The sequence below is a fragment of the Rhinolophus sinicus genome, linkage group LG17 (assembly GCF_036562045.2).
Source record: "Rhinolophus sinicus isolate RSC01 linkage group LG17, ASM3656204v1, whole genome shotgun sequence".
Classification (NCBI taxonomy): Eukaryota; Metazoa; Chordata; class Mammalia; order Chiroptera; family Rhinolophidae; genus Rhinolophus; species Rhinolophus sinicus.
This window is the reverse complement of record NC_133766.1, coordinates 394,693-422,423: the sequence shown is the minus strand read 5'-3', so window position 1 is coordinate 422,423 and position 27,731 is coordinate 394,693. Positions and strand designations below refer to the sequence as shown.

The 27,731-nt window shown below is 45.7% G+C and overlaps 2 protein-coding genes across 6 annotated transcripts in view; both read right to left on the bottom strand.

Moving 5' to 3' along the window:
* ATF6 (activating transcription factor 6) overlaps positions 1 to 27,731 on the bottom strand; it is a 93,080-nt gene that overhangs the window by 15,366 nt on the left and 49,983 nt on the right. For 4 of the 5 annotated variants that reach the window (XM_074322379.1, XM_074322376.1, XM_074322377.1 and 1 more), the window contains one exon: positions 10,231 to 10,315. In XM_074322379.1, coding sequence (XP_074178480.1) covers positions 10,231 to 10,315 — 85 coding nt within the window. Of the gene's footprint in view, positions 1 to 5,128; positions 5,845 to 10,230; positions 10,316 to 27,731 lie in introns of those variants that run through there. The other variant, XM_074322380.1, reaches the window with a different exon arrangement.
* Positions 1 to 27,731, bottom strand: part of LOC109435251 (uncharacterized protein C1orf226 homolog) — a 244,108-nt gene that overhangs the window by 167,301 nt on the left and 49,076 nt on the right. The window lies entirely within an intron of this gene.

The window sequence follows — 27,731 nt, the reverse complement described above, 5'->3', positions numbered from 1 at the left end:
ATCTGGTCACAAACTAAGGCATTCCAGTTTCAGAGAGACCGAAATCTAAGCAGAAGTGAATGGCTGGGCTCCAGTTTACCTGAGGAAAATATAGGGGCTATGAATGGATGGAAAGTGAAGCCTTCAAAGCAAAGCTGTTTTGAAAAGCAGGACACTGGGGAGTAAAGACAAAGCTACAGTGCGGCCGGTGTTCTGTGGCCTGCACAGCTCGCCCAGCCTCTCCGGCCTGCGTGAGCATGACACCTGGCGCATGGGAAAGCACCAAACGTTTGTCCCGCTAACGATGCCCATTTGCTGTGACGTCTCAGAGTCCAGCTCTACTATCAGGGAATATCAGTTACTTCACAACTTGAGACCATTAGTAAAATTAAGCAGAAGGTCCAGGAATCCAGTATTTCACCTGAGATAAGAATCAGACTTGCTCAAGAAAGGAAAAGACAAACCCATACAACAGTGACAATACCTGCCAATCACCCATCAGATAAGGAACTTGTGTCTAGAATATATAGGGAACTCTTACAGTCTACTAGAAGATGACAAACAATCAAATTTTTAAATGGGCGAATGACCTGACAGGACAGTTCTCTACAAAAGACATACAATGGCCACTAAACACGAGAAGATGCTCAACAATATCAGCCTCCGGTAAACGCACAGCAAAGCCACACGGACACCAGCGCACACCAGAGACGACAGCTACAGCCAACACAGCCAGTAGGACATGCTGTCGAGAAGGGGGGGGGACGCTGGGGACGCAGCAGGTGCAGCAGTGGGGACCGCGGCTGGCGTTTCTTCAGTTGATTCACTTTATGTGAAATGCACAATCTGCTACCATTTCCATCACCGAATCAACTGAATCGAAACAGGAAAAGAGCTAACCAGTGGCTACAGAGTATCCCCAAAAGTCTCCACTTTATAGTAAATGTGCAGAATCTCGTATTCCATATTGAGACAGCTATTTTTGAATGAAACATAACATTCAAATTCATAACCATACGCGTAACTTAATCCACAAATGTTAAATAAGGTACGTTATGGCCTAACATCTACTGGAGAAATCAGAGTATTGAAAGGGGGAAACTGAAAGGCTCTCACAGAAACGCAAGCCAAGAATAACGATGACAAATTCAGTGAGTATTTCCCCTGCTGTAACTTGAATGTCTGAACTGCACTGTGTGGGAAAATGCCATTGTTCAAAAACACACACAACTAAGTGGGAGGTGGGGATTTACTTCTTTTAGCTTATGGAAGTTTACTGTTCATCAAAAAATAAGCTCACAATTATTTGCTTTTCCAAAACCTACGATCAGTGGAAGTACAGGCATACGTTGTCATTAGCCTGCCAGGGCCCTGGAGAGGTCACCGCCCTCCCCCCTTTCTTCACACAAGGACGCTGAGCTGAAGCCCCTGCTTACTGGCCACACAGACCACCCGTGGGATGAAGGCTGAGTAGGGTGAGAGGGGCTGACTCCCAGAGTGGGCCGTTTTCCTGGACGTCCTGCTGGGACAACCCTTCCCAGAGGTGACGACATGCCGCAGGACCTCACTCACTCCCAGGACGATCAGCTCCCACACAGCCTTCCACTCACTGAGCTTATCAGACGCTTTAGGAAAGCAGACAGTTGACTTCCGTTAGTGGCACTCAGGCCAAACTCACTGCCTCTGTTTCATCCCCCTCACCTATGCTTCAGCTTCTCTGATATTCAAAATGCTGCAGACAAGATTTGGGCCACTGCGCATCTCACTGTCTTCCTAGGTTCAGTCGCCCCTCGAAAGAGGCGCAGTGCACCTCCCGGCGTGAGGTTAAGCGCCTGGTCTCTGCCCGGGTCCTGGTCCAGGGCTCCCGAAACCCTCGTGAATTCCTAAGTGACACAAGTGCTAGGAGATCTCTGGTTCTAATGAGGGGGCTCTGGTGGCCCCTGGCTGAGGGCTGGTCCCCACAAAACCCAGGCCATGATTAGAAGCCTGGAATTTCCAGCCCTGCTCCCAGTTTCTTGCGAAGGAAAAAGGGCTAGAAATGGACTTACTGGCCTGTCACGCAGACACAGGGAGCTCCATGAAATCCTGACAGGGAGGGGTTTGGGGAGCTTCCCTGTTGGTGAACACATCCCCGTGCCGGGGGGATGCACCCGCTGAGTCACTTCACCTGGCTGCTCACCTATCTCCTTTACCACGTCCCTTAATGAACTGCTGACCGCCAGTGTCTCCAAGTTCTGTGAGCCACTCCAGCAAGTGAATCGAACCTGAGGAGATGTCCGAGTTGGTCAGAAGCACAGGTGACAATCTGGACCTGTGACTGGCACCTGAAGTGGGCAGGGGGGCAGTGCTGAGGGCCTGAGCCCTTCACCTGTGGGACCTGACACTTTTTCTAGGTTCACAGTCAGAAGTGAGGGAAGTTGTAGGACAGCCAGCTGGTATCATGACCAGAAATGTGACTGCTCTGTGTGGTATGAAAGGAGAAAGCCCAGGCAGCAAGGAGCAACCCGGGTTTGTCCAGTGCGGTGCCAGGCGCTGCGTTTCCCAGACTTCCTGGTGACGGGGAGCAGGATGTGACCCGGTACCGCCCCCCCAGTGCAGTGAGGCCCTGGCTGTGATGACGCTAGCCCTGGAAGCAGCAGTATCTGGGTTATGAGCCAGCCATGCATTGGTGCTGGAAGCAGGGTGGCGTCAGGGACACTGGTGGTGCCAACTAGGCCTAAGGCAGCTCTGTGGTAGAAGGTGGGGCTGTGGTTTTGTTTAAGGGACCTCCCTCTATGTCTGATTCTGTGGCTGTCCTAGAGATTCTGCTTAAGTTATCCAGAGTTAAATTCTGTTACTTGAAACTAAGAAAACCCATAGATATAAGCAGCTAAAAGTTTAAAAAAAAAAAAACTTAAAAAAAGAGGGGATCTACTACAGTGTGAGTCTCTCTGGGACTACATCAAGTTTTCACATAAGACAGCCTCTCAGCACTTAGTAGGTCCTATGATGTGGCAGGAAACTGGCTGTTTCCAAAGCTACTGTTACTGATCAGCTGAGTGTGTGCTGACCAGTAACTGATTCAGCAGCTGAACGGGGCTTCCTGGGACAGGAGGGAGAGCGGCGGCAACGGGACAGACGTTGCTAGAACACGTGGGAACAGAGTGGGCAGACTTCTCACATCTGCAGCCGGGCTCTAACGGCCTCGCACACTGAGCCTGAGTGAGTCCCTTCTCCTGGGAAACACGTGGCCACAACTACAGAAATGTGGACAGCGCATTCATTAGTGAGAAGAATGTTTATTTTTACTATTAAAGGATAGGTTTTGTTTTGAATATAGAACCAATCTGTGTTTTGGGACAGGCTAGTTTAGGGAAATGACCAACGTTTACCTACTAGAAATTGCATGTGTAAGTGCCAGGCTCTGGTCGCAGCCCCACCACGGCCGGGCTGGCTCAGCCGGGGCCTCCCCAGGCCAGCTCCCTACCTGGTCCGGAGGCCGCTCTGCGAGACTGTCCCGCAGTTTTCTTCCAGCCTGAGACCCTCCATGATCGACACACATCCTGCCTCCTGACGATTCGGAGCTCTGAGGTCTGCAGTGCTGGCAGTGAACACGTGCACATCTGCACTGCAATTGCCTCTCACTGTGAAAGCACATCTGGAGCCAGGGCGTCACACCTGATAGTGTGAAACTCAGCATCGGCAAAGCAACGGCTGTTTACATCCCAGGGGGTCTTAACTGTCTAGCCCTTCCTTTGGTCAGCTAGCACTTCCTTTCACAGCTCCAGAGGGTGGGGGCCGGAGAAATGACTGGTGGGACAGTTTCTACGAGGTCGGACAATTAAAGTCTGATCTCATCCTAGAAAAAGTGCTACATACCTCTTTGCTGAATATCACTATGGTCACCTTCGAAGTACTCCCCTTAGGAAGCTATGCACCAACCCCAGCACCTAGTCCACCCTTCAAAGCAATTTTGGAACTCTTTTTCTGGAATGGCCATCAGAACTCTCGTCATATTACCCATGATGCCCTGAATGTCATCCAAATGTCTTCCTTTCAGTATTTCCTTGATCTTTGGGTAAAGAAAGAAGTCATATGGGGGCCAGATCAGGTGAGCAGGGAGGGTGATCCAGTACAGTTATTTGTTTACTGGCTAAAAACTCCCTCACAGTCAGTACCGTGTGAGCTGGTGCATTGTCGTGATGCAAGAGCCATGAATTATTGGCGAAAAGTTCAGGTTGTTTTCATCTAACTTTTTCACGCAGCCTTTTCAGCACTTCCAAATAGTAAACGTGGTTAACTGTTGGTCCAGTTGATACAAATTCATAATGAATAATCCCTGTGGTATCAAAACAGGTTAGCAACCTCGTCACAAGTTCGGGAACTTCACTGTCAGACCTCGCATGTGAGGTGCTCTGTCCTCTTCCCTTCTCCAGAACATTCCTGACTTCCAGAGCTGCTCTGCACGCACTGACGAGCCGGCACGGTGCGCAGCCTCCCATCGCAGACGGCCCCCAGCGACCTCCCGCAGTCACACGCTCTGCAGTCCCGCCCACCACGTGCCAGGGTCAGTCTGTGTGACCAACAGAACGGGCAGGAGGGACAGCATGTCACCTCGTGAACAGGTTCAGAAGACGGGCTTCTGTCTTAGGTGCTGTCCCCCACTGGCTCACTTTCTCGCCCTCACTACAAGGTTCCTGATTTTCCAGTACAAAGAAAAACCCGTTCGGAGGAGCTTCATATGGATAAAACAGAGAAACAACCCCGATTCTGGACACTTAGCAGGAGGCTCAAATCAATTCTGTTGGCTTAAACAGATGCTGATCGCTAGTTTTTATTACTTGAAAGCTAAACCATCTGTTTGAGTAGAAACAGATTTTACCACAAGGGAGAAGTGAAAGTGATGTCACTGAAAGCCAACGGGACTCGAGGGCACTCAGGTGCGGTCCCCGGCAGCCGGCTCCTTTGGCTCAAGGCGCCAGCTGATCTAACACCTCCTGAGTGAGTCTGGTGAGCGTTCCTACTATAGACTAAAGAGCTTATTCGTAAGTCAGATACAAAGAGACAAAGTTCTCATGGAAAAAACTATCTGTGCCATTGCCAATAAATCACCGAAGTGATAATCCTTCCAACAAGGTGACTGCACGTATCCACAAAGGCAGACCTACCATTCAGCCGCTCTCACTTGACAAATTTATTTTCAGGTTTGCTTTGCAGAAGAGGGCCCAGAAGAGGCTAGGCTAAGTGGGGACAACCTCATGGCTCGGGAGGACTGAAAAACGGACAGCCATGACTTCAAGGAACAAAAGGGAAAGTCAACCAGAGAAAATGGGGGAGGGGCAGAAGCAGCCTCAGAGCCGAGTGTCAGCGTCCTGGACGCAGCTCTCGCACCCCCCTCCTCCTGCTGCTGCAAGGCGCTAGAGATGTTCCCTCTGAAACGTCTTTGGCCGTTCCCCTTCTCTCCATTCCAGGCCTTGGCGCCCCCGCCCCGTCTGCTGCCACGTCTCTTGGCTCATCTCGACAGCTGCAAAGCTGCTCCCTGCCTCCCGGCTCGTGTTCCCTCCAAACTTTCTTCCACTGACAGACCTCCGGCAGATTAAGTCTTCACACAGTGCTTGGTGCTGTTTCCTGTTTCAGAGCGAAAGCCACGCCCGACTCACTGATGACCAGAGTCACGCATGTGCAGCCCTGAGGAAGCCGACTTCTCTCCTATCTCTGGTCTCTTATCTCTCCTTTCTCATCGCATCTCATTTCTCCTCTTTCATCTATCGTCTCTCTGGAATGGCTCTCGTGAACTGCACAGCCTATACACAGGGCAGTGGCATAAACGTCTGTCTTTAATTCTGGAGTCCCAGATATTTTCAGTATTTGCTCGTCTGTCGAATACTGAAATCACAACGTGATAATCAGACTATATCTATACAACGTGAATCCTAGCTGTTACATAGCGGTTGGGTAAATGATACGATTACTTTCTCAAGCTCTACTGTCTTCATCCGTCGAATGAAGAGACTGAGCACGACACGAGTTCAGACATCACAGTGCCTCAGGGTGCAGTGTGTCCCGTGTCAGGCACTGCTCTGGGTTGTAAGTGGCAGACACGGCAACCAAGAGCCCTGTCCTCAGAGAGGAGGGAGCGGGCTGAGCTGACCGGTGAGATGCCCAGGAGCACAACCAGACCAGCTGTGCACTCACGAGAACCCACACCATCAAGTGTTCAGAAATGCACTTGAGAGGAGCGACAGCAAAGGGTGCGAGGAAGTTTCTGAGGTAAAGAAAACCTTTGCATCACAACTGTTTACACAGGTCCCAACACACACAAAGTTGGCGATTTTTACTGCATGGACATTATACTTCAGTAAACTATTTCTAAAAATGTATTTGTCAGGAAAGACAACAAAAAGGACAGGACCTGTTTAGATGCAAGAGACTGAAGAGGAGTGACAAGCAGGTGTGACGTCCAATCTCTGGATTCTGAACCCCTCCCCCCACAACAAATGGGACTATCTGAATGTGGCCACATACTAAACTATACTGTATCAATGCCGAACTTTTTAAAAGTTTTATTGTGCGTATGTTTTATTGTGCGTATGTACAAAAAGTTTTATTGTGCGTATGGGCATTTTATTTTGCGTATGTAGGAGCATAGCCCCTTCTTAGGAGACACGTATTCCTGTATTTGGGGGTAGAAAAAAATATCACAGCTTACTCTAGAATGGCTCAGGAGAAAAGCATATGCAGGTAGATAGATAAATAAAGGTGAAGAAAATGTGCAAAATTAACCATCAGTGAAAGCTACGTAGAGTCTCCAGATAATCACTACTCATCTTTTGACTTTTCTGTGGATCTGAAAATTTTAAAAACAAACACTGAGGACCAAGGAAAGGAGGGCGTGGTCAACCACATCAGCCTGCTGAGAGGGGTCATGATCCAGAGTGGGCAGCGGGGAGAACAGGGGGTGAGAAAAAGAGGTGACGAGTCCAGTGAGTCTTCCAGCAGACTGGCCAGGAAGGGGAGCAGAGGAACAGGACGTAGAGCAAGAGTGTCCCTGCCACCAGGTCATGGTGACACTCTGCACACTGGCGGAATGAGCCACAGAGAAGCCGGTCAGCAGGACAGAAAAGGCGTAAACGCGGCAGCCAGGACATTGAAACTGTGAGAGGGTTGGGGTGCAGGGTCCACGAGGAAGGAGTCACCTCAGATGATGATGACGATGACTGTGACAGCAGTGACGAAGGTGGGACTACAGCCTCTAACCTGGAAATGCCAGGGCACTGCTGACAGCATGTGTCCTCACTTAATTCTCATGCAACTCCAAGAGGAATGTGCTACGCACACCACCCTTTACACGAGGCAGCCGTGCCTGGCCCGACGACACACGGGACAAGCAGCACAGCGGGAGTGGGACGCCTCCCCGGGCAGAGGGGCAGGGCTGTGGGCACAGGTGCAGCTGGCTGCTGGCAGTGGAAGGGGACGGGCACCATCTGACCACTTGGTGAGTTCATGGGGGGAGGGAGAGGGGGTGTGGAAACTGGAAAAGGAAGTGGCTGTACCAGCGGGGCCGGGAGCACGGATGCCCCTCCGGAGTGGGTGCTCGTGATGAGGTGAATCTGCTTGTCCTGACTGGACGACATTCCCAGCTCCATACACAGCATGGCTGAGCTTAGCTAGGGTGGGACCTGAGAGAAAGGAGCCCGGGAGTAAGGCGGTTTGCAAGAGAGGGAAGTAGGCCAGCTAAGGAGGGGTGCAAGGGCAGGAGGTCGTGATGGGCACAGAAGAGGGGGTGGGGTCAGAGGACAGGAGGCTGTGAGGTCAGAGAGCAGCTGGAGTGCGGGAATGACAGGGTGGGGGCAGCGGCGGGGAAGGGGGGAGGGCTTCAAGAGGAGATTTCAGGGCCGGGCCACGGCTGGTGGTGATGAGGGCTCAGTGCCACTGTGACGATGGAGGCCAAGGTGGTGCTGAGTAAAGGCAACTGGCCACAGAGGCCAGGGTGCTGGCAGGTCCTCCACCTGGGCGATGCAGGTGTAGAGACATGACAAAGGCAGTGCAGTCACCAGTGAGTGGGGCAGGAGACACCAACAAAGACGGAAAGAGGCGTCACACACTGAAAGGTGTGTGGGAGACGGAAGGAGAAAGGAGGGGACATGATGTGCAAGGAGCTGGGAGCACGGACCCGCCCCCTGCAGGCTCTGCCCACGAGGCGGGAAGACCACCAGGCTCTAGGGCAGGGGTGTCCAAACTTTTTTCAACGTTTTTCACCAAGGGCCATATGCAGTAAAATACACAAACAGCAGGGCCACTCACTCGAGGCGAAGTATGTATTGCCTCACCTGGTTTATTTAAGTAAACTAAATATATTTTTGGAATTTGCTGCGGGCCAATTAACAATGGATTGCAGACCGCAGTTGGTCCGCGGGCCGCAGTTTTGACACCCCTGCTCTAGGGCAACAAGTTCCCCCAATTAAAGCGAGAAGGCCAAGGGACTGTTCAGAAAAGAGGCTGTGGATAGAGCAGGGAACATACTCCATGAGTATTTCTCGAGTCTGAATCTGAACTTTTCCAGTAGTTACTATATTTTATCCTAAGAAGGAAAAAGACAAAACTATTTACAAAGAAATCCAAGCCAGATTAAAAAAGAAATGATCCTCTAAGATTGTGTTTTTCAAATCTATGAAAGGCTCATTGTCAAAAATTAGTTCCCTGGCCAAGATAAACAGAGTCAAACAGCATCTTATTGTTTTTGGCTTCATAAAAATGGACAGCCCACTCTTCTAACCAGGCGTCCTCTTACATAAGAACCTAATGTCAGAACAACAAAACTAAGTGTGTTCTGCCTTGTCGAAGAGTAAGACAAGAGTCTTTCAGAGCCACAGGTGACCTGAAGTTAAATCCACTGAATTCACGCAGAGAACCCTGGGCACCTGTGGAAAGAGAATGAAGGCTGTTTCCTGAACGTGCGCTCTGGGGAGAAAAGCGGGCACTTTGGAACACACTGTCCCAGAGTCCCCAGTATATGGGCTCCTGGAAGACGAACGGGGACAGTTCTCGTCAGGGTGGCTGTTTTAATTGTTTAAATGTCTTCGTAAGACGAAGAAAGTGTCGTAATTCTTTTATGCTGGATCAAAAAATTGTTTATGTCTTTCAAGTTGCCTCCTAAGCACTTCTAATAAGCTGTCTGTAAACAGCTCACTGAAAACGTAGTCCTCTCTGGTCTTAAAATGTACACTGAATATCTAATACGTGTTCTCTAATTTTATTGAAATTTACCTAGGAGCCCAGCGTTTGGTTATGTACTTGTGGTTTAATTATGGTCATCTCTGAGCATACGGACTGGGTCAACAGCAGGTCGGTTCAAACGGCCCTTCGTTTTTATCTTACTCACACACTGTGAGCTTCTCGCTACCGGACAGAGAATTTACTGGCGGTCCCACGACACAGCCAAACAGCCCGAGGGCACGACCCCGTCACCTTTCATCAGAGCCTCGTACGATACCCAGAGAAGGCAATCTGTGAGCACCACCATGTGCCCACTTACCACACGGCGGCGCTGGGCTGAGATGCTCTTTTTTCCACGGAGAACCCGGGTGGGAGCAGTCTCGCCTTTGCTAAACGTCTTCAGTACTTTGTAAATGCCTCCGGGACCTGTCTTTTAGAGTAGTGATTTCTGAGCTGGTCTTATTTTCCCTTCTCGACTACCAGCAAGTACACTATGTCTTCACCCCTTTGGATGGTCTCAAAGTATTACAGCCTTATTTGTATTTTATTTAAGACCCAGCACTAACGGGAAAATACTACCAAGAGCAAGTCCTCAGTGCTCTGATTAAATACGAATGGCCTTCGGTGTCTGGGCTGGGAATCGTGCCACCATTTCTGCAATGCAGGACGCTGCTCTGAGTTCCAAACCCCTAACTCACAGCCAACCCCATCTCAGAACACATCTGGCATGTAAAAGCAGGAAAGCCTAGACAACAAGTCATACAGCAATCAAGATGCTAACTTTCCAGCTTTGTAAATAAAAGAGAATCTTTCTTTTTAAAATACAGTAATTTTAAAGGGAATTTAAAACCTGTTAGTTTTCAAACGAGTAATTTTTAAAAACGAGTATAACAATTTTAAAACAGTATTTGTGAAAACAGTGGGAAAATATTTCAAAATCAATGTGTGAATACATACCTGACCAAGGGAATATCTGAAACGTCTTTTACTAGATCCAGAGAACCTTGGTTAAACAAGGCTATCTCAGGTTGTTCACAAACCAAAACTGCAACTCACCGTTCACGTTTATCGCTGGCAGGACAATGGACATCTTGGGCCTGGTGGTCTTGTTATGCGTGGTCGCTGGCAGCAGCAGGTGGTCCTAAGATTAACAATGAAAAATCAGTTACACACAACAATTGGCTCAGTCCTGCAACAGGCGAAATTCAGGGTCTCTAAGATGCCAACATTCCACTGGGATCATAAAAAGGGACGGTTTTTACTGGAACTTGGCTTCGGGGCACTACAACACAAGCCACCTCATGGTTCCTTTCACAATGCAGTAGACAGGTACTGGGTGCCTGTCGTTACCAGGGGGATTCTGCGTACTCCTCTACTACTCCCGGGCTCTGGTGACACACCGGTGCGCTCCAAGGCCACCGGACAGTTGGAAAAAAAAGGAGAGCTTTCCGTTCTAGTTCTGTCACGGATGAGCTGTATGAACTGCGTCTATTCCCAGTCCTGTAAAATGAGGGGGCTAGACTACAGAATGTCACAGACACTGCAGTTATCTATCAAGAGTCATTTTCAAACCTTTTCTTAAAGAAGAGGGACATTTTTCCCCAAAATGTTGATCCCAAGTTATCGCTATTACGAGACCCTGACTGAAGCCTCCTCCCCCACTTAAGCCTGCCGTCTCCCTCTGCAGGGAGCAGCCACAGCACTCGACCTCCTTTGTAAGCAACAGGAACCTGTGTGCTAGAGCAGGTGTGCAGCTTGGCAGCAACGATCAGAAAACTGTCAACGCGCGCCTAGCACACCTACACAGGTCGAAATCTAATACTGCCAACTCGTGATGGCCTGTCAGCTGCCCAGGGCCTCCGAAGCTGCTGGTCCCCAACCACACACACTGCATCACTGGGCCCAGAGGACTGTGGCTCCAAAGGGGCGTAGGAGTGTTTTGGGGACACGTGTGTACATCTGTGGGTATGCCAAAGCGACTGTACGTGACTCAGGACTTTATTAACTGCTGTTCTCAGTAACCCCTTTTCCCTAACAGAAACAGGAATAGTCGCAGCAAAAGGAACAAAAAGAGAAACAAATACACATTAGTGTTGCCATTTAAAGGAGCACGATTACATGCAGAAAACTGGGACCTGAGTTGAACCCCGCCTGCTTTCTTATTCCTTTGTTCATCTGTTTCATCATTCATTCATTCAACAAAATCTCTGTATGAAGGACGCATCAAAAAGTCAGATTGGACACAGCTGAGAGGGATCAAAATCCAATGCAAGCAACTTCAATGTCGATGTGATTATGGAAGGTACTCAGTAAAGCTAAGAAAAACACCTAGAAGGTGAACAAGCTGAAATCCAGGTACGTGAACAGAGCTGCACCGAAAACATCTCCAGAAACTGTGCTTTGTCTCGTTCAAGGCAACATTTCCGTGAGAATGTGTTCTTTTAAAAGGGGGAGAGAGTGTGGCTGGTCTGTGAGAATTCCAGCATCGCAGCATGGGACATTCTTAAATGCATTGCTAGACACAGAGCTCACACATTTCCGAGAGGACGGTGACACGTGACAGCCAAGAGAAAAACACAATCTGCTCATCTTTATACCACGGAACATAAACAGCTTAATCCCTGTAATTAAAATACTACTTCAGCATCCCCCAAATTGAATAAGAAAACAAACCAACAAACTTGCAAGCCCCAAATTAAGGCTACTGTAAAAATAAACACACTTAGATTCCATGGCGACGGGTTAAGGTTGGGCTCCAATTTGTATCTGCACTTCCTGCTAAGATCTGGATGCCACACCAAGCATCGTTCTGAACAGAACTTTCTGAACACAGTATCTCCTACTTTCTTTCTTCATTTAATTTCAAACCAAGTAGTTACTTTTGCAGCAGAAAGCCAAAAAACAATTATTTATGAAAGAGAAGAATCACACCTGAATGTATGAAATTAGTAAACCTGCCTTACCTCTAATAATTAAAGGTTTCCAACCGGGGATGGGTGGGGGGCTATAATCTAAAGTGTTTGTAAGAGGCCTAACAACCAGGAGCGCAGGGCATCAGAGCTGGTGCACCACAAACCCTAACAGTGCTCATCAGATACTAAAAGTAATCCACACACGCACACACACGCCTGGGACAGTGCAGTTGCTTCATTTAACGTCTACCTTCACTTCCTCAGCTTAAATGTTCCTTTCCCCAACAATGAATCTTGAATCGTCTGTTCTCTCCACTGTGTTCATCTCCTGTGAATCGTTTGTTCTCTCCACTTTTCATCTCCTTTATCAGCATACATTCTTCTATGAGTGACATCTTCAGAAACCAGGAGCTTTAGTTCCTCAACCAACAACCACTTACTGCCTTCTTACCATTCATGAAGCAAACTCACTGGGCACAGCGGTACATGTACTCAGCCCTGTGCCACAGAGGGTCTCTTCCAGCTTTTATTTTGTTGGGGAACAATGCTAATTGTGGCAGAAACAGCCATTTGTGGCCGGATCTGCTCTCCCCCACAGCCTCAGAAGAACAACAGGAGCGTAGGCTGAGTTGGGCGCAGATGAGCAGGACACAGACTATTCCTGAGCCTCCTGACGTCACGTGTGACCGTGAACTCGAGTTCAGGTCAGTGGGCTGCAAGGAGAAATGGCGTCTGCAGGTCCTCGCGGTGGCGATGCCTCCACCGTGCCCCCCGTCCGCTGACTGCTGGGCCTGGGGAAGGGCCTCGGACACAGTGTGGCAGCTGCGATGTGCCATCAGGGTGACAGCAGACAGAAGGCACCAGGCGTCCGGATGCTCCAGCAGCTGCCACAAGACCGCTCGGACCGACCCGGGACAGAGACATGGAATCCTGTTTTGTCTAGGCCACCATTATTTTGGGTTTCTGTCACTCGTAGCTCTACCTAAGCCTAATTACTAGTTACAGTAACAATCTGTGAGACACTCCTGAAGGTCTTTAGTTAAGAGGGATCTGAATAACGAATGGTTCAAGCAACCAGAGACAAGTGTCCCTCTTTCTTAACAGCGTAAAACACTGTATTTATTATTTTGCCTCCTTCGTCGGCGTCCCCCCACCCCATTTTTACTTACTTAATAAAGAGCCCGTAGAGGAAATTACATCCTAGAAAAGCAGAGATATAATGGGATGAATTTGAGCAAAACTCTTTCCTTCCTATTAAGTCAGTGAAAATAATCCAGCTGCAACAACAGTGAAGCTACTTAAAAATAAAAAGGAAAAGGACGTTACCATAGAGATTAATGACTCTGGCCCTGTCATTCCAAACAATGTCACTCATTTTAAGACATCTGCAGACGGACTCCTGAAAAGGCTTCAGGGGACGGCGGCACTTCGGGGTCCGTCCAGGGAGGAAGCCATGGGGACCAGTCTCAGATGTGAGAGAAACAAGCACCGGTGGGGAAACACCAGAACATGCACTGAGAACAAAGCATGGGTCTTCCCATGTTATGCAAGGCCGCTATCTGCACGCCATCCCCAGCGACCCCCCCGCCCCCCCAGCCCTGCATCAGAAAGAACAGACACGGCGCACAGCTGACACCAGCCTGCTCCTGCCCTCTGGAGACCAGCATGGGGACAGACCAGAACCCCACTGGCTCTGCTGACGGTGGTGAAGGTGACTCACAGAACACGTGAAGCCCACTTAGCGCTGCAAAATGCCGATTCTACCCATCGAGCAGAGCAGTAGAAACTGACCTCAATTTATACTGACCTGCTAGATTACATGACCCCTCACACCCCCAACCCTTACTGACCAATGCCCACAGCACACTGAATATCCATGACTAGCTGAGCTGGGTTTTTTCCCAAAATTATTCTTGCTATGTGTATTCGGTAATTGTGTAACTTAACAAAATATTATTTAAACCAATACAATACAGTGTGAAGAGACAGCAAGACTTAATAGAAGTGAATAGGTTAAAAAAATTTTCCCTCATTGCAAAACAGCCATAAAAGACTGGGAACAAAATCCTAACAGTCTGCACTCAGATTGCTTAACAAGCATCTTTAAGTTCTTATCCTGATTTAAAGAAACTGTAACTGATACGGGAAATTATGGTTAATGCACCGAGTGTAGTTTACACAAGAAAGGCGCCCAGGAACTCTCGTGGGTCTGGACTCAAGGAAAAGGTACTGGACCCGCCCTGAAACCCAGCAGATAAAGGCACGTTTACATAATATAGTGAAATCACATCAAAACACATACATGCTTTGGACAGCTCAAGGCCCAGGAAAGCTCTGACCCGGTACTTCCTGTGACTTCATCGCCAACCTGAGCTACTCAGAGTTCAGAACACCGTCAGCTCCCACACAGAGCTTTGCCAAAGGCTGGACGGTGTGTGACTGAGGAAATAAATGAGGACCCTGGGACTTGTCTCATCATCGTCTGTCAGATGCCAATAGTGTGACAATTCAGAGAGTGTCTCATTAACAGAAAGGATCAAGCACTCCATGCATAGAGTTTGACCACATGAGTTTGTCAAACATAATGTTTACAAGATGTTTCATTTTAGAAATCACTTCACTCAGGACTACTGGTAGGAAGTGAATTTCCTGACGATGAAATTGCATCCTGCAGACATGCTCCCAAAGCAAACCAAGGGAAAGGCAGGCGGGGCTGCAGCGAATGGAGTCAGCAAGGGTTCCGAGGAGAGCTCTGGGCAAAACCTCACGGAAAAGTTAAATATAGACATCTCAGGGAGTTATTTTACTTTTTGTTGGAAAAAATGGGGAAAATGCTGGGTTGGGAAAAAATTATTTTTTAAGGTTCTAGGCAGACACTGTAGGAATGAGGTAAACGTGTGCAAGAGCAGCCTCACGTGCGTGTTGTGTGCGTGTGTGAGTGTGTGCAGCACGGCAGGGTGCGAAGGGAACACGAAGATACTATTCTAGCTGACTCCTTCACAGCAACGATCCCATACCTTTGTGAAGGTGGGGGGGGGAAGAGGGCTCCTACTTCCTTGCCATTTCTGAAGCTCTCTCTGCTCGCATGAGTCAGGGTCTGGACACTGCCCGGTCTTCATCAAATGTCCTGATCCTTTTCCTTCCAAAGCAATTTTGATTTCGGTTTCACAGGAAGAAATTGGCAGAACTGTGAAATATGCCTAAAGTACATTTTAGGAAAGGTTGGTCTTGACAGGGCAAACTACAAAGTGGTGGGAAAAAGCATGTTCCTTAAATTTCTTCTAATGCCCTTATAATTTTAACCATAAGCTGCAGTAATCTGACTTACCTACCTTAGTGGACAAATTTTGTCTTGGGATCAGGGGTTAGCAAAATAGCTGAAGTGAAAAATGCTTCCATTGGGAACAGAGCTTTACTACCGGCTGCAAAGAGGTGGTACCACCCAGTGAGTTCTCTCCTCGTGTCTCTTAGGGTGCTTTCCGGAACTCCACACACTTCTCTTCACTCTCATCATGAGTGCAACAGCAAGTTGCGGCTTTCACTAAATTTTAAAGGGAATTTTTGTGATAAATGCATTTGTGGACAATGACTAAAGTTTTTGTTTTCATTGTTGGGTCAAATATTGTTCTAGAAAAAATTTCAACTAAATTTCAGGTGGTAATGGTTTAAATGGCAAACTAAGATATAACAGCATTAATTTTAAGTTCTGTAATAATTTGGTACCTTCGGAACGCATTTAAATCTACAAAGGAAGCCAAGATCAGAAGTGGACATGGTGATACAGCAGGTCCTTCTCAAAGAGACGTTTTGAACCAAGGACACGCAGCACGGCCGCCTGCAGACTGTACGAGGAAGCCCCACAGGGCGCCCACCCCTGAAAACAATCCTGATGCGGCCAGCCCAAGCTGAGCCAAAGCATCTAACAAGGATGCCTGGGACGCCGACGCACACAGCCCAGGACACTGCGACCACGAGCACCGGCCGGCCCGGCTACACTGACCACAGCCAGACCGCCAGGCTGGGAGCCCCGCCTCTGCCCCCTGACTTCCCGCAGCAGGATCAAGCGAGTTCCTCCATGTGTCTGTCCCCTTGTTTCCCCACCGGCCAACTAGGACGGTGATAAGACTGAGTGCATGGGTCATGTCGAAAGATTCAGCAACTTAGTTACCGTAAAGCAGCTGGAATAGCGACTGACACATAGAAAGCACTATTGTAAGAGTTCCATAAAGTTTTTTTAAAAAAGGGGATTTAAGTACTAATAATAGGCAAATGAATTATATCAAATACCATGTTTTGACACAGTTCCTAAGATAGGTTTATTAGAAAAGATTTTGCAACCATTTGCAAGAAAGGAGAAAATCACAACGGGTTTAATTTTTGCAGAAGTAGGGACTTTATAAAAGCATTCCAGCTCCAGTTTAGTTCGATAATAGTGTTAGAACACGGAGAAAATGCTAATACCCAACATCGTGAACTACACAGGACAGGCACAGTCTCAGTCAAACGCTGCCTGGGTATCAGGGACAATTTATTTCAGTCTGACACAGGGTTTGACAGCTTAAGAGAAACAGGAACAAGCAAAAAGATGATGGTCATGTTATGTTCAGAAGATACTTTACACCTTGGATGATGAACTGTGGATGAAAACTAAGCAAGCACGGACTTCTAGCTAGAACTATACAAGTAAAACACAACGGTGACTGAAACAGCATCGTGTGCCTCCAGTGCATTCACCTTTTCCACGGAGAAACACAGTCTTCACGCGGCTTCAGGCCAGACAGACAAGGAAAACGAAAACGCGAAAGAAACGCCGGGAACCATTAGGCTCGTGCTGGACAGACAACGGCACCACCTCAGAGAAACCCAAGCGGCATCACCACCGCTTTAGAAAAACAGAACCACCCACCAGTAATGGGTGCAGTTCAAGCTCGGAAATATTTCTTTTTCTGTAAATATGCAAAACAGCTCTGACATCTTACACAACTCTTGCTGTTCAACAGGAAATGTTTTCGCGGCAGCTTTTAGAGTCCAGTCTGCATGCACATCGGCTGCAGCGTCACAGCCGTGGCCGCGGAGGGCGCCGACCGCGCAGGCGCAGCACCACCCGCGCAGGCGCAGCACCATCCGCGTTGCGCTCCATGGCGGGCGGCCGGGCTTCCGGCGCCGCCAACTCCCAACAGACCACGCGCAACGCACAGGGCTGCGCCGGAAGTGACGTCACCCTGAGGTCCAGGCTGCCTGCGCGGTGGAAAGGGCCGCAGCCACAGTAAAACTAGTCCAAGCGACTGTCGTGTCAGCACTGGACATGTATGTCACCTGGAGATACGGGTTGGAACTTCATCCTTCAAAGTACCTTTCTTCACTGATTTCTGTGTGTAGACGTTAGGAGGAACAGAACCAATGGGCCTGAGTCTAGATAATATGCAGACTCTGGCGGGTGGTAGTATTTATCCACCTGTGTTTATAAAATTACTCATCTCTAGGCTGCAGTGGGTCCTGTTATCCAGGTCGGTGGCTTAGTTTACCACTTACGCTTAGCGGTACAACCCAGTGACCTCGGGGGCGGCGCGCCTGCGGCCCCGCCCTTCCTGCCCCGGGCGGCCGCCCGCGAGGCCGCGGACGCAAACCGGGACAGGCACTCGCTGCAGGGCCCCTGTCAGCGTCCCGAGTCCATCTCCAAATCCGGCCTGTGCGCGCCTTTCCATGAAGGGGGCGGTCAGCATCGTCGTGAAGGCCGCACGCGGGGCCGCCGCGTTCGGTAACGGCCGTGCCGCGTGTGGCCGTGTGGCCCCGGCCGAGTGGTCGGGCCGCGCTGTGCTTCACTGTCTTCATCTGTAGAAGGACGTCATAAGAACGGCTGTCTCATGAAAGCTGTTTGGAGGATCAAGTTGGTTAATACACGTGAAGAGCTCAGCGCGGCGCCCTGGACACTAACTGCTCAATGTTAGCCACCCCTGAAGGGCAGTCTTTCCATCAACCCTTCACCCTTAAATAGCGAACTGTGAATTCCACACGAATAAACTGAGATACAATTTTCTTGTTCACTATCTTGTTACTTAGCAGTGATGACTGACCACACTACCGAGTTGAATATAAGTACTAACAAAAAAAACCGGCTTGAATTTCTGAAGTCATCGGTGTTCAGTTAGACGGCGTATCACAGAGGGCACAGGTGCAGTAAGCGTCAAGTTTACTGGCCACCTTGGTTGAAAAGCGCATTTCTGAGCAGAACCCCTTCTGGCAATAGCCATGACTTCATCAAATTCACATTATTTTATCTTACAAATTACATAATTGGTACACGTAGTTTGGAAACAATGCTGTGTACTCTCAAGGGTCCTTATGATCACTGATTTTAACAAAATCTACTGATCTCTGGGTCCTAAATTCTTGACTTTTTAAGATGCTTTGGCCAATGACTCTACACCCAAGACACTGAGGGCTTCCCTTTTTACAAAATTCCTGGATGAATAATATACTGGATGAGCAATGAATCCTCTAGAGATGCATTTCTCAAACTGGAGTCCATCAGTTCCCTATAATTATTTGTGTGTTCATTTTGATAAAATAACTGATATAAGCATACGCTGGGTCATACTGTAACTGCCATGCAATCTCAGGGGCCTGCCACTACATTTTTTTTTTTACGATTCAGGTGGCACCGAGTACCACTTCTTTAATTGATGAGAGAGAGGCGCCTATTGGGTACAATTATCCCTTTTCTCCTTCTCCCAACTAACTGTTAATCAGACAGAACAAAGCTTTTCTTAGTGGTTCAAACAGAGAAGACTGGAGGGAGAATTAAGTTATCACAGAGTACTCAACAATATGGAAACACTTAATTAAGAACAGAAAGGACCAGCAGCAGGAGAGTCAGTGTCGCCTTCACTTGTCAGAAATGACTTTCACAAAAACATGACCTGCTACATAAGTTCATGTTGTTCACTTGAGTTTTACCTTTGTAATATTATTTATATTTAATTTATATATTTACTTTGGTTTTGTAGCTAAAAGTAGAAGTATAAGATGTTTCGAGTTTTATGTTTATATGTATTTAATAAACATAAATCAATGCTGGAGAATTTCTTCCTTTAAAAGTAAAAAATACTCTTCTGATGCCTTGTGCAAAACAATTACAGTTATCTTCCTGAAATTCAGCACGTCTGATCATATTTCTATCTTCTACAGGGGACGGACCAAATTCCTTAAGCATGGTCCACAGGTTCCCTCCTGATCGGAATCCTGCCATCTTTTATTTCCCAGACCCTACTCTACATTCCAAGAACAGTTCCCTCACACGTACTCTACTTTCACATATTCATCTCTCTGTGGAATGCCACACTGCCTCATCTTCCTCCCACCCTCTACCCTCCTCACTCATCCTTCTATAATCAACTCAAGAACTGTTTTCTGGAAAACATTCCCGACACCACCTTCTCCTTCCTAAATGAAGTTAGTGTTCCCAGCACAAGTCACAGAGGGTAATAATACCTACCTCATAAAACTGGTGAAGGATTCAATGAGATAACATATAAAACAGAACTGTAAATTCTTCATAAATAGGAATAGGTGTGTTTTTTTGGTAATCTCAGCGCATTCTGCATATTCTTTTATAGTTCCTATCAGAGTGTTGCAATTTTTGATTGGCAAGTCACTTTTCTATACTATAAAAAATTCCTTGAGGACAAGGATTTTAGCTTATTCATTTTAACATATTCTGTGGTAGCATAGTACCTGGTAATAGTAAATGTTCAATGAACACATACTGAATGAATCAACGAATTAACGAAGCAAAAAGGATAAAGTTTATCAGACAGGACCTGACTAGCAGAAGAGATGGGACTCTCAAGCAACTTATCTTTTTCTTTTCCCCCTGAAAATTGCTGAACTATGCTACATCCTATAAAAATCCATTTTGGAGACAGAAGAGCAGTCTTCTGGATGGAACTTTTGGAGATTTACACAAGAAAGGTTTCCTCCCAGGAACAGGATGCAGAGTTTCACATGCTGCTTTTGACTGTGGTAACAGCCAGTCTAGTAGTAACAGGGCTGCTTAGTTCTCCAAACGAGCGCTCACTAAGGTGACACAAGCGGTGAGCAGCATCAGGGCCCCGAGTCTGCGCAGTGAGCCCGTCAGAAGCCCCACGAGGTACACCCGCAGAGTGAGGGTGACGCTGGCTCTACCCCATGCTCCTGCTGCTTACTCATAGCTTCTTGTTACTATGGGATTCGTTTTATTTGGCAAATACAGGATTTCAACTGACAGAGAGGAAGATGTAAGCAAATGCCTACGCATAAAACTTCAACAGATGAACAATAATCCCCACCTCAGTGCTGTGTCACCAGGCCCCCCAGGGGCTGCCGCAAGCCCAACACGCTCCAGAATTACAGATTTCATGAGCTGCAGACTTTACTGCTGAAAGTGAAGTGGCAGCGAACTAAGGATTGTATTCCTCCACAGACACTTCCACTTACAAATGCTACATTCACTAGTTGGGGCTAAATTTTGAGATTAGAATCAAAATATGTATGATGAGTTTCTAATTCCTCTAAATAATTTTTACAACAAAAAAAGCCAAAGAATTTATATACTTCACCCTGAAAAAATGTACTTTCTCAATGTTCATTTAAAATTAATGTGTCTTCTGGATTTTCCTTCTTAGCCCTTATCACAAAATGAAATTCTCTTATATGTTTATGCGTATTTGTTGTATCTGTCTCTGGAACATAAAAGGCTCGGTTTGTTTTGCTTATTGCTGGATTTTTTGCAGTAAGAACAGCCTGGAACATAATGGCTACTCAACTATGTTTTTGGATGAATGACAGAAAGATTGGTTAAATCTCTTGATTAAACAGTAATTCTTTGAGGATAGCTGCATTTGGAAGAATTTCTTATAATTACAAAAGCAATTATTCAAATAGTCACAACCTGGCAGGAATATGGGTTTTTGGATAATACAATCAATTCTTAAAAGGTATGAAGAAAGAAACCTTTTATGCTCTGAAGATATCTCATATTTATATTTTCCCTTAGACAGCGACAAAAAAGGCACCACTAGTTTTAAAATTTGGGGATTTTTGGTATTTGCTACTACCATTTACCTTAATATAGAACTTTTTGTTTCAAAATGAAATTAAGATTCCCACGGTGGTAGACGGAAAACGTGCCTTCTTACATTTATACTTTAAACTCATGTCAACTACATAAAAATATAGTAAAATCCAAAAAATACTAATAAAAGCAATTGAGTCTGGACTTGTTTCAACCCTAATTAATAAGTATTCTGCTTAAGAAAATACTATATTCTCCTTAATCTAAGCTGAACATAAAATTGGTAAACTAATCCTAGGAGGATGATAGCTTTCAAACAATCACTGATCATATATATACACACAGAAATGAGGCTGACCACTTCTTTAGTATGGGAGAGGATTATGTGACCTTACATTTTTACTGAAAAATAAGCAAGATGTATTTTATAACTAAAAAACTGACTCCCAAAGCCTCAGACTTAAGTAAAGTTGTTTCATCAGAACAGATCTGAACTATTTTATAATCTGAATTCAAACTATTTTATCATTCAATTTTGATCTTAATAACCTATATATAACTTCTATTATAAATAAAAATGTCAGGTAACAGGTTTCATCTGAAAACAAGGAATCGCAACCTTGAGCAGTGACATCTACTAACAATTCCTAAACTGAGGCCAATGTGATTGTTTCAGAATCTGTGTACGGTTATGTGTGCATGTTGTTCATACTTATATGCAAACAAGACTGGCTTTGTGCTACAGATTAAAGTGATGTCACTATGTCTTCCTGATGAGCACGACATAGTCCCATGGCTCCGATCTGAGACTGATGTGGAAAGGTCAGATTACAGACACATAGTTTCTCTTCAATTATCAACTGGTGCCGTCACTGACTCCATCAAAAGGAATACTCTGTACCGTTAATTTGAATAAGCCCTAAAAACCACCGCAAACCTGGTATCTGCTGCTACTCAGTTTTCTGTATGTAATCTAAGTCTCTAGAGTTTCTGTGGACATTATGTTAAACGAACCCTGAATTAGAGTCAATATAGGAATGTTTCAAAAAACTCAAAAACCACTTTTTTAAAGGCGACTGTAAGAGGTTATAGATTACCAAGGGAGATTCTGCTTGCAAGGGTCCCTCTTTTCAAATTTATGATTCCCTTTCTCCCAAAAGGACAAAAAGGGTAGGCCTAAGTGATCTAAATGAAGCCTTCATAAACCTAGTTAGATAATGGGCAGTAATGTAAAAGCTACTGTTGTAAAATCTTGCAGATTTCATACTCTTCCCAAATGTGCTCATTTTCTGTCTGTTGGTGGATGATAAGGAAAGTAACAGTATTGCAATGAATCTTTATGGAGAGCTGGGGAGGTGGGGGAGGAATCATGGATGGTTGTGCTACATCTGATGAAAAACGAGCTCTCTCCCCATCCTAGCCACTACGGGTTCTTGAAACTGTAGTCACATGCGTCTGAGGTCAACCCCTATGAGAGAGAAATGGACACATACTGAACACCTACTATGTGCTACGCACTGCGCTAGTCCTTGATTTATTATCTCATTGAAAGTTCTCCACTAGGATGAGGGAGCTACTCTGATAGTGCCCACGAGAGACAAGGACCCAGAGGCTGTGGGAAACACTTCCCTCAAGTCTTCTGAGTCCGGAAGCAGCAGAACAAAGCTGGTTGGGATCCAGCTTCATTGACTCCACAGCCCAACCTACATGAGCCTACCAAAAAATGCTGTGTCAGCCCCCCAAAGTTATTTTCTCCACTAAACCAAAAAGCAGTGACTCACAGCTGAGTGGAAACACTTTCTATTTTCTAAATTTCTGAATAAGACTGCACAACGCCACACGATAAATGATCTCTAGTCTGTGCTCGTTTTCTGCCCTTTAAGCTAATGCCTAAAGCATGTGTATGTGTATATATGTATAAACACACACACATGTAACACATGCATTTTAAAAAGGTTAGTTCTAGTCTAATTCTCTTTTACTAAATAAAGAGAAAAACACTAGCAAATTAGACCAAAAGTAGCAGAAAGTTCTCATAAGAACTTTTTTATTCCTCTTTTACTTATTTCTCTGTGTATTTCCTAGCACTAAGATCCATACAGACACATGCTATGTGTTTATTTCATCTGGTCTCCAGAATCTTGGTTTGGCAATATCTTCTTCTACCCGTTACACTTTTGCTGTAATTATCTACAGTATATGTTATGTTTCCAAAGCGTATATAAATAACATTTCATTGGTTAAGTATAAAGACTGGAAAGTTGAGGTTGAAGTTCAATCACAGGATACTGTTTTAAGAAGTTTCAGCAAAATGTACAACCTAACAAGAAAGTGAAGGACAACATACAAAAACCTCACAGCCTCGTACACCTTTTAAACTTGGCTTTGCTTTAACTCTTCCATTAAAGTTACTGGATGAAAACATAGCACTGACTATCATACATACTGGATAGCCATATGTAAAAAACACATTTTGATCCCTCCTTGCACCGTATACAAAAATTATCTCAAAATGGATCATAGACCCACACGTAAAACCTAAAACTATACAAATTTCAGAAGAAAACGTGAGAAAATCTTTGTGACCTTTGGTTAGGCAAAGAGTTTTAGGACAACGAAAACATCATCCATAAAAGGAAAAGCAGATAAACTGGTCTTCATTAAAATTAAAACTTCTGTTCTTTGAAAAACACTGACAAGAAATTGAACAGACAAGCAACAGAGTGGGAACAAATATATCCAAATCACATTATCTGATAAAGGACTTGTATCCACAATATATAAAGAACTCTGAAGTCAATTATAAGAAAACAAACCACCCAATTAAAAATGGGCAAAAGATTTGAGCACACACTTCACCAAAGAAGATATACAGATGACAAATAAGCACATGGGAAAATGGTTAAAAGTATTAGTCATCAGGAAAACGCAAATTAAAGCCATGAGATAGCACTACACCATCTAGAATGGCTAGAATTAAAAGACTAGCCACATCCAGTGTTGGTGAGGACACATGGGAACTGGACTCTCACATCGCTGGCGGGTGTAAAATGATGCAGCCACTTTGGAAAACAGTTTGTCAGTTTCTTACCAAGCTAAACGTACACCTGCCGTATAAGCAAGCGGTCTCCTCCTAGGTGTTCACACAGAGGAGTGAGAGCACGTGCCCCACAAACACTTGTACAGATATCCACAGGAGCCAAACGTGGAAGGTGAACAAGTGGTGTCGCCACCCACGGTGGGACCCCCCACACACACAGCCCACCCCTGCCCCTTCCCCCCCCACCCTGTGGTGGGTCACCCGCAGCAGAGAGATGAACTACTGATCCAGCAACAATGTGGAGAAATATCACAATAATTATGCTGGAAAAAATGTACATAATGTAGAATTCCTTCATATAAATTATTTTTTAAGTGTGAACTAATTTATAGTAACAGAAATATCAGTGGTCGCCTGATGACGGGAACGAGTGAGTGGGGAGAAATTACAAAGGGGCAGGGGAACCTTAAAACTTTCGGGAATGATGGGCAAGCTGCTCATCTTGACCATGTGATGATGTCACAGATATAAATATATGCCAAATCTTCTAAAAGTGCTCTTAAATACGTGTAGTTTCTCTTATGTCAATTGTACCTCAATGAAGCTATTAAAAAAAAACTATTCCACCGTGGAAAACAGTATGAAGGGTCCTCACAAAATTGAAAGTAGAACCACCATATGACACTGCAATCCCATTCTGGGTATTTATCTGCAGGAAATGAACTCACCGTCTTGAAGCACATTTAGAAACACAGCCAGTCTCCTTCAGGAGCTACAAAGTGAGCACCTGACACCCCCTCCAAGGCAGGCTGCTCTTAACAGAATAAAAGTCACTGAATTTCTATTCAATAACAAGTGGAATCAGAAGAAACTTGCTATAAAATTTAAACTAAATAACAGAGGCCTGTTTATTCTGTACAATACATTTTAGTTTCATTTTTAAGATTTATTTCTAAGTGTATGATAATCAGACATAGACGACTGAAATTATTCAAACTATAGACTACGGAAGATTAAAACCACTGAAGTTGACAAGCTTTTCTTGAACACCTTCCATATTCAAAATAAACACTGTGCGAGGGATACAATTCTAGCATTACCCATCCTTCTAGGCCAGCACAGACACACGTTACAGAAAGGCTTCTGTAAATACAGACTTAGTGTGCGGCTGATTCACTCTAGATCTTAAAATGACACCACGGTCTGTTTAGCGTCCTAACTGGAAACTACTCTTCTCTGTCTGAGCACACCCAAGGTCAGTGCTTCAACTCTGCAACACAGAGGTGTTACTAGGTGAAGAGCTAATGCAAATGGCACCAACTGAGCCTTTTCAAAACGCATCTGAATTCACTGCGTTTCAAAGACTGATCTCTAGATTTACCACGCCACACAGATGTCCCTGAGAAAAATACTCAAGAGCTTGTCTGTTACAAATTCTCTATCACGTTATGGTGATAGTATGAATTTAGAACATGGTGTCAGCCTGACGGACTACCCAGCTCGCCCGCGTGTTCACTCAGTAATCACGGGCTGCCTGCTGCATGCCTGGGTCTGCGCTGGGGACCAGGAGAGACAGAGGTGGCTCTTGCCCTCGGGGTGCTGCAGGCCTGGCAGGAGGAAAACGCTACGCGATGCCCACACAGCTATTTACGGGACAGGTCCAATATGCCCAGTCTCGGCCGGTCGTCCATCCCTCTGGCTGCCAGTGTGCTTCCTCCAAGCCCACCCACCACAGGCTCCTTACAGATTAGCATTGATGCCTGGGAATAAACGGCACACAGCTCTTAGCCTTAGTTTTCAGGAAACACCAAATAAGTGTCAGTGCTCAGCTTGCTGACAGTGTCAAAGCCAAACAAATCGGAGCCCAAATGAGCAAATCAGCACGTGTGGAGAAGGGGAGGAAAATGACACAAGGGTTTCAGACCTTAATCCTGAGTCACATCGTAAATCACCAACTTTTCCTAACGACAATGATCACGGTCCCATAATTAAGTGTGTGACATCATCAAAAAACTTGCACCAAACTCTGTTTAGACACAAAGCGAGTTAACAGACTACTTTCTAGTTTTATGACTTTATGTGAGGAACAACTCCAAGACATCTCTATATAAATTAAATTGGAAATAGTTGTCAACTTTTTATTTTTAAAACTCTTAACCATTATTAAAAACTACCTCCTTTTTAAGATTTGTAAGACTTCTGATGTCTCAAGCAATACTTTAAATATGATTCTATTTTTTTTAATCTGGTTTTAATTCCATACTCTCTTTTGTTTTATTTTTTGTAGTCCTACTGCAACAAAACAAACAAAAATTGTTTTCAACTTTCTCCATGCTTCGCTTTAAACAGAAAACATTAATACAGATGAGGAACAAACACTGAATTGTTTCTTTTCCTTTAAAGCATGTCAAAAATAAAATATATGCTACATCCTTACATTCATATGGCTATAAATGAACACAACAGTCTCTATTTACCTTATACTTGACCTTTATACGCCTCCTGTCTTTCACACACACACACACACACACACACACGGTTCTCCTCTCATAGTTCTATATCCAGGCTGTCCCCTCCAGGCTGTCCCCTCCAGGCTGTCCCCTCTTCCCTCCGATGCCAAAGTTACCAAAGCCCCGCTTTACTCCTTCACGCTGCCTCCCAACTGCCTCGGGTCTGGATTCTGTTCTGATTACTCTTCCATCACTGTCATCTCCAGTCACCAGTGACTTCCATGTTTATTCAGCAGGTGGGTTTGCGCATCTCTGACCCTTCACGAGCCCTATAACATCTGACACTGCTGACCACCTCCTTTCTGAGCTTTTTCCTTGACCTCCATGTTTTCAAATAAAATAAACAAGTAAGGTTTGCCCTCATGGGCTGCAGGTCTCCTTCTGTGTCTCTACCCGCTCCCTCAGGCTCCCTGTGGGCACTTGTCCCTCCCACACGGTCCCTTTAGTGTGTGGCTGGTTTTCCAAGGGGCTTTGGCTTTGCTCTTATTCTCCTTGGAAAACGAACCTGAAGCAACTCCAAGTATGTTCTGAACAGAGAAATCAATGGAATTAAACTCCAAGGTGACCACTTGGAAAGCTGAGACATTTGGGGCTAAAAGTTCTGGAAAGGCAATGCAGGGAAGTGATCAGAGAAATACAGGCCTCGGAGCCAGACTTTCTGGGCCACATTCTGGCTCTGTCACTTCCAAATGGCATCGCGTTGGTAATTCACCCAGAAATTCACCTCTCTGGGCCTCAGGTTCCCCAGATGTACCTACCTCGTAGGACATTCTGAGGATTGAAGACTGGCATATTGTAAGCACTTTTATTAAAGTGATTATTAAATAAATTCTGAGATACCAGCTTTAAAAACTCAGTCATTAATATATGAGCCTACCTTGTAACTTGACCTTTTGCTGTTTTTTAATGTTTGTTTTTCAAAACCCTTAAAATGCACTAACTCCAGTAGACTGAATCACTTTAGTAATTCAACACAATGTTATAGATTTCTAAGAGGACAGTGGTCACACACACACACACACACACACACACACACACACATA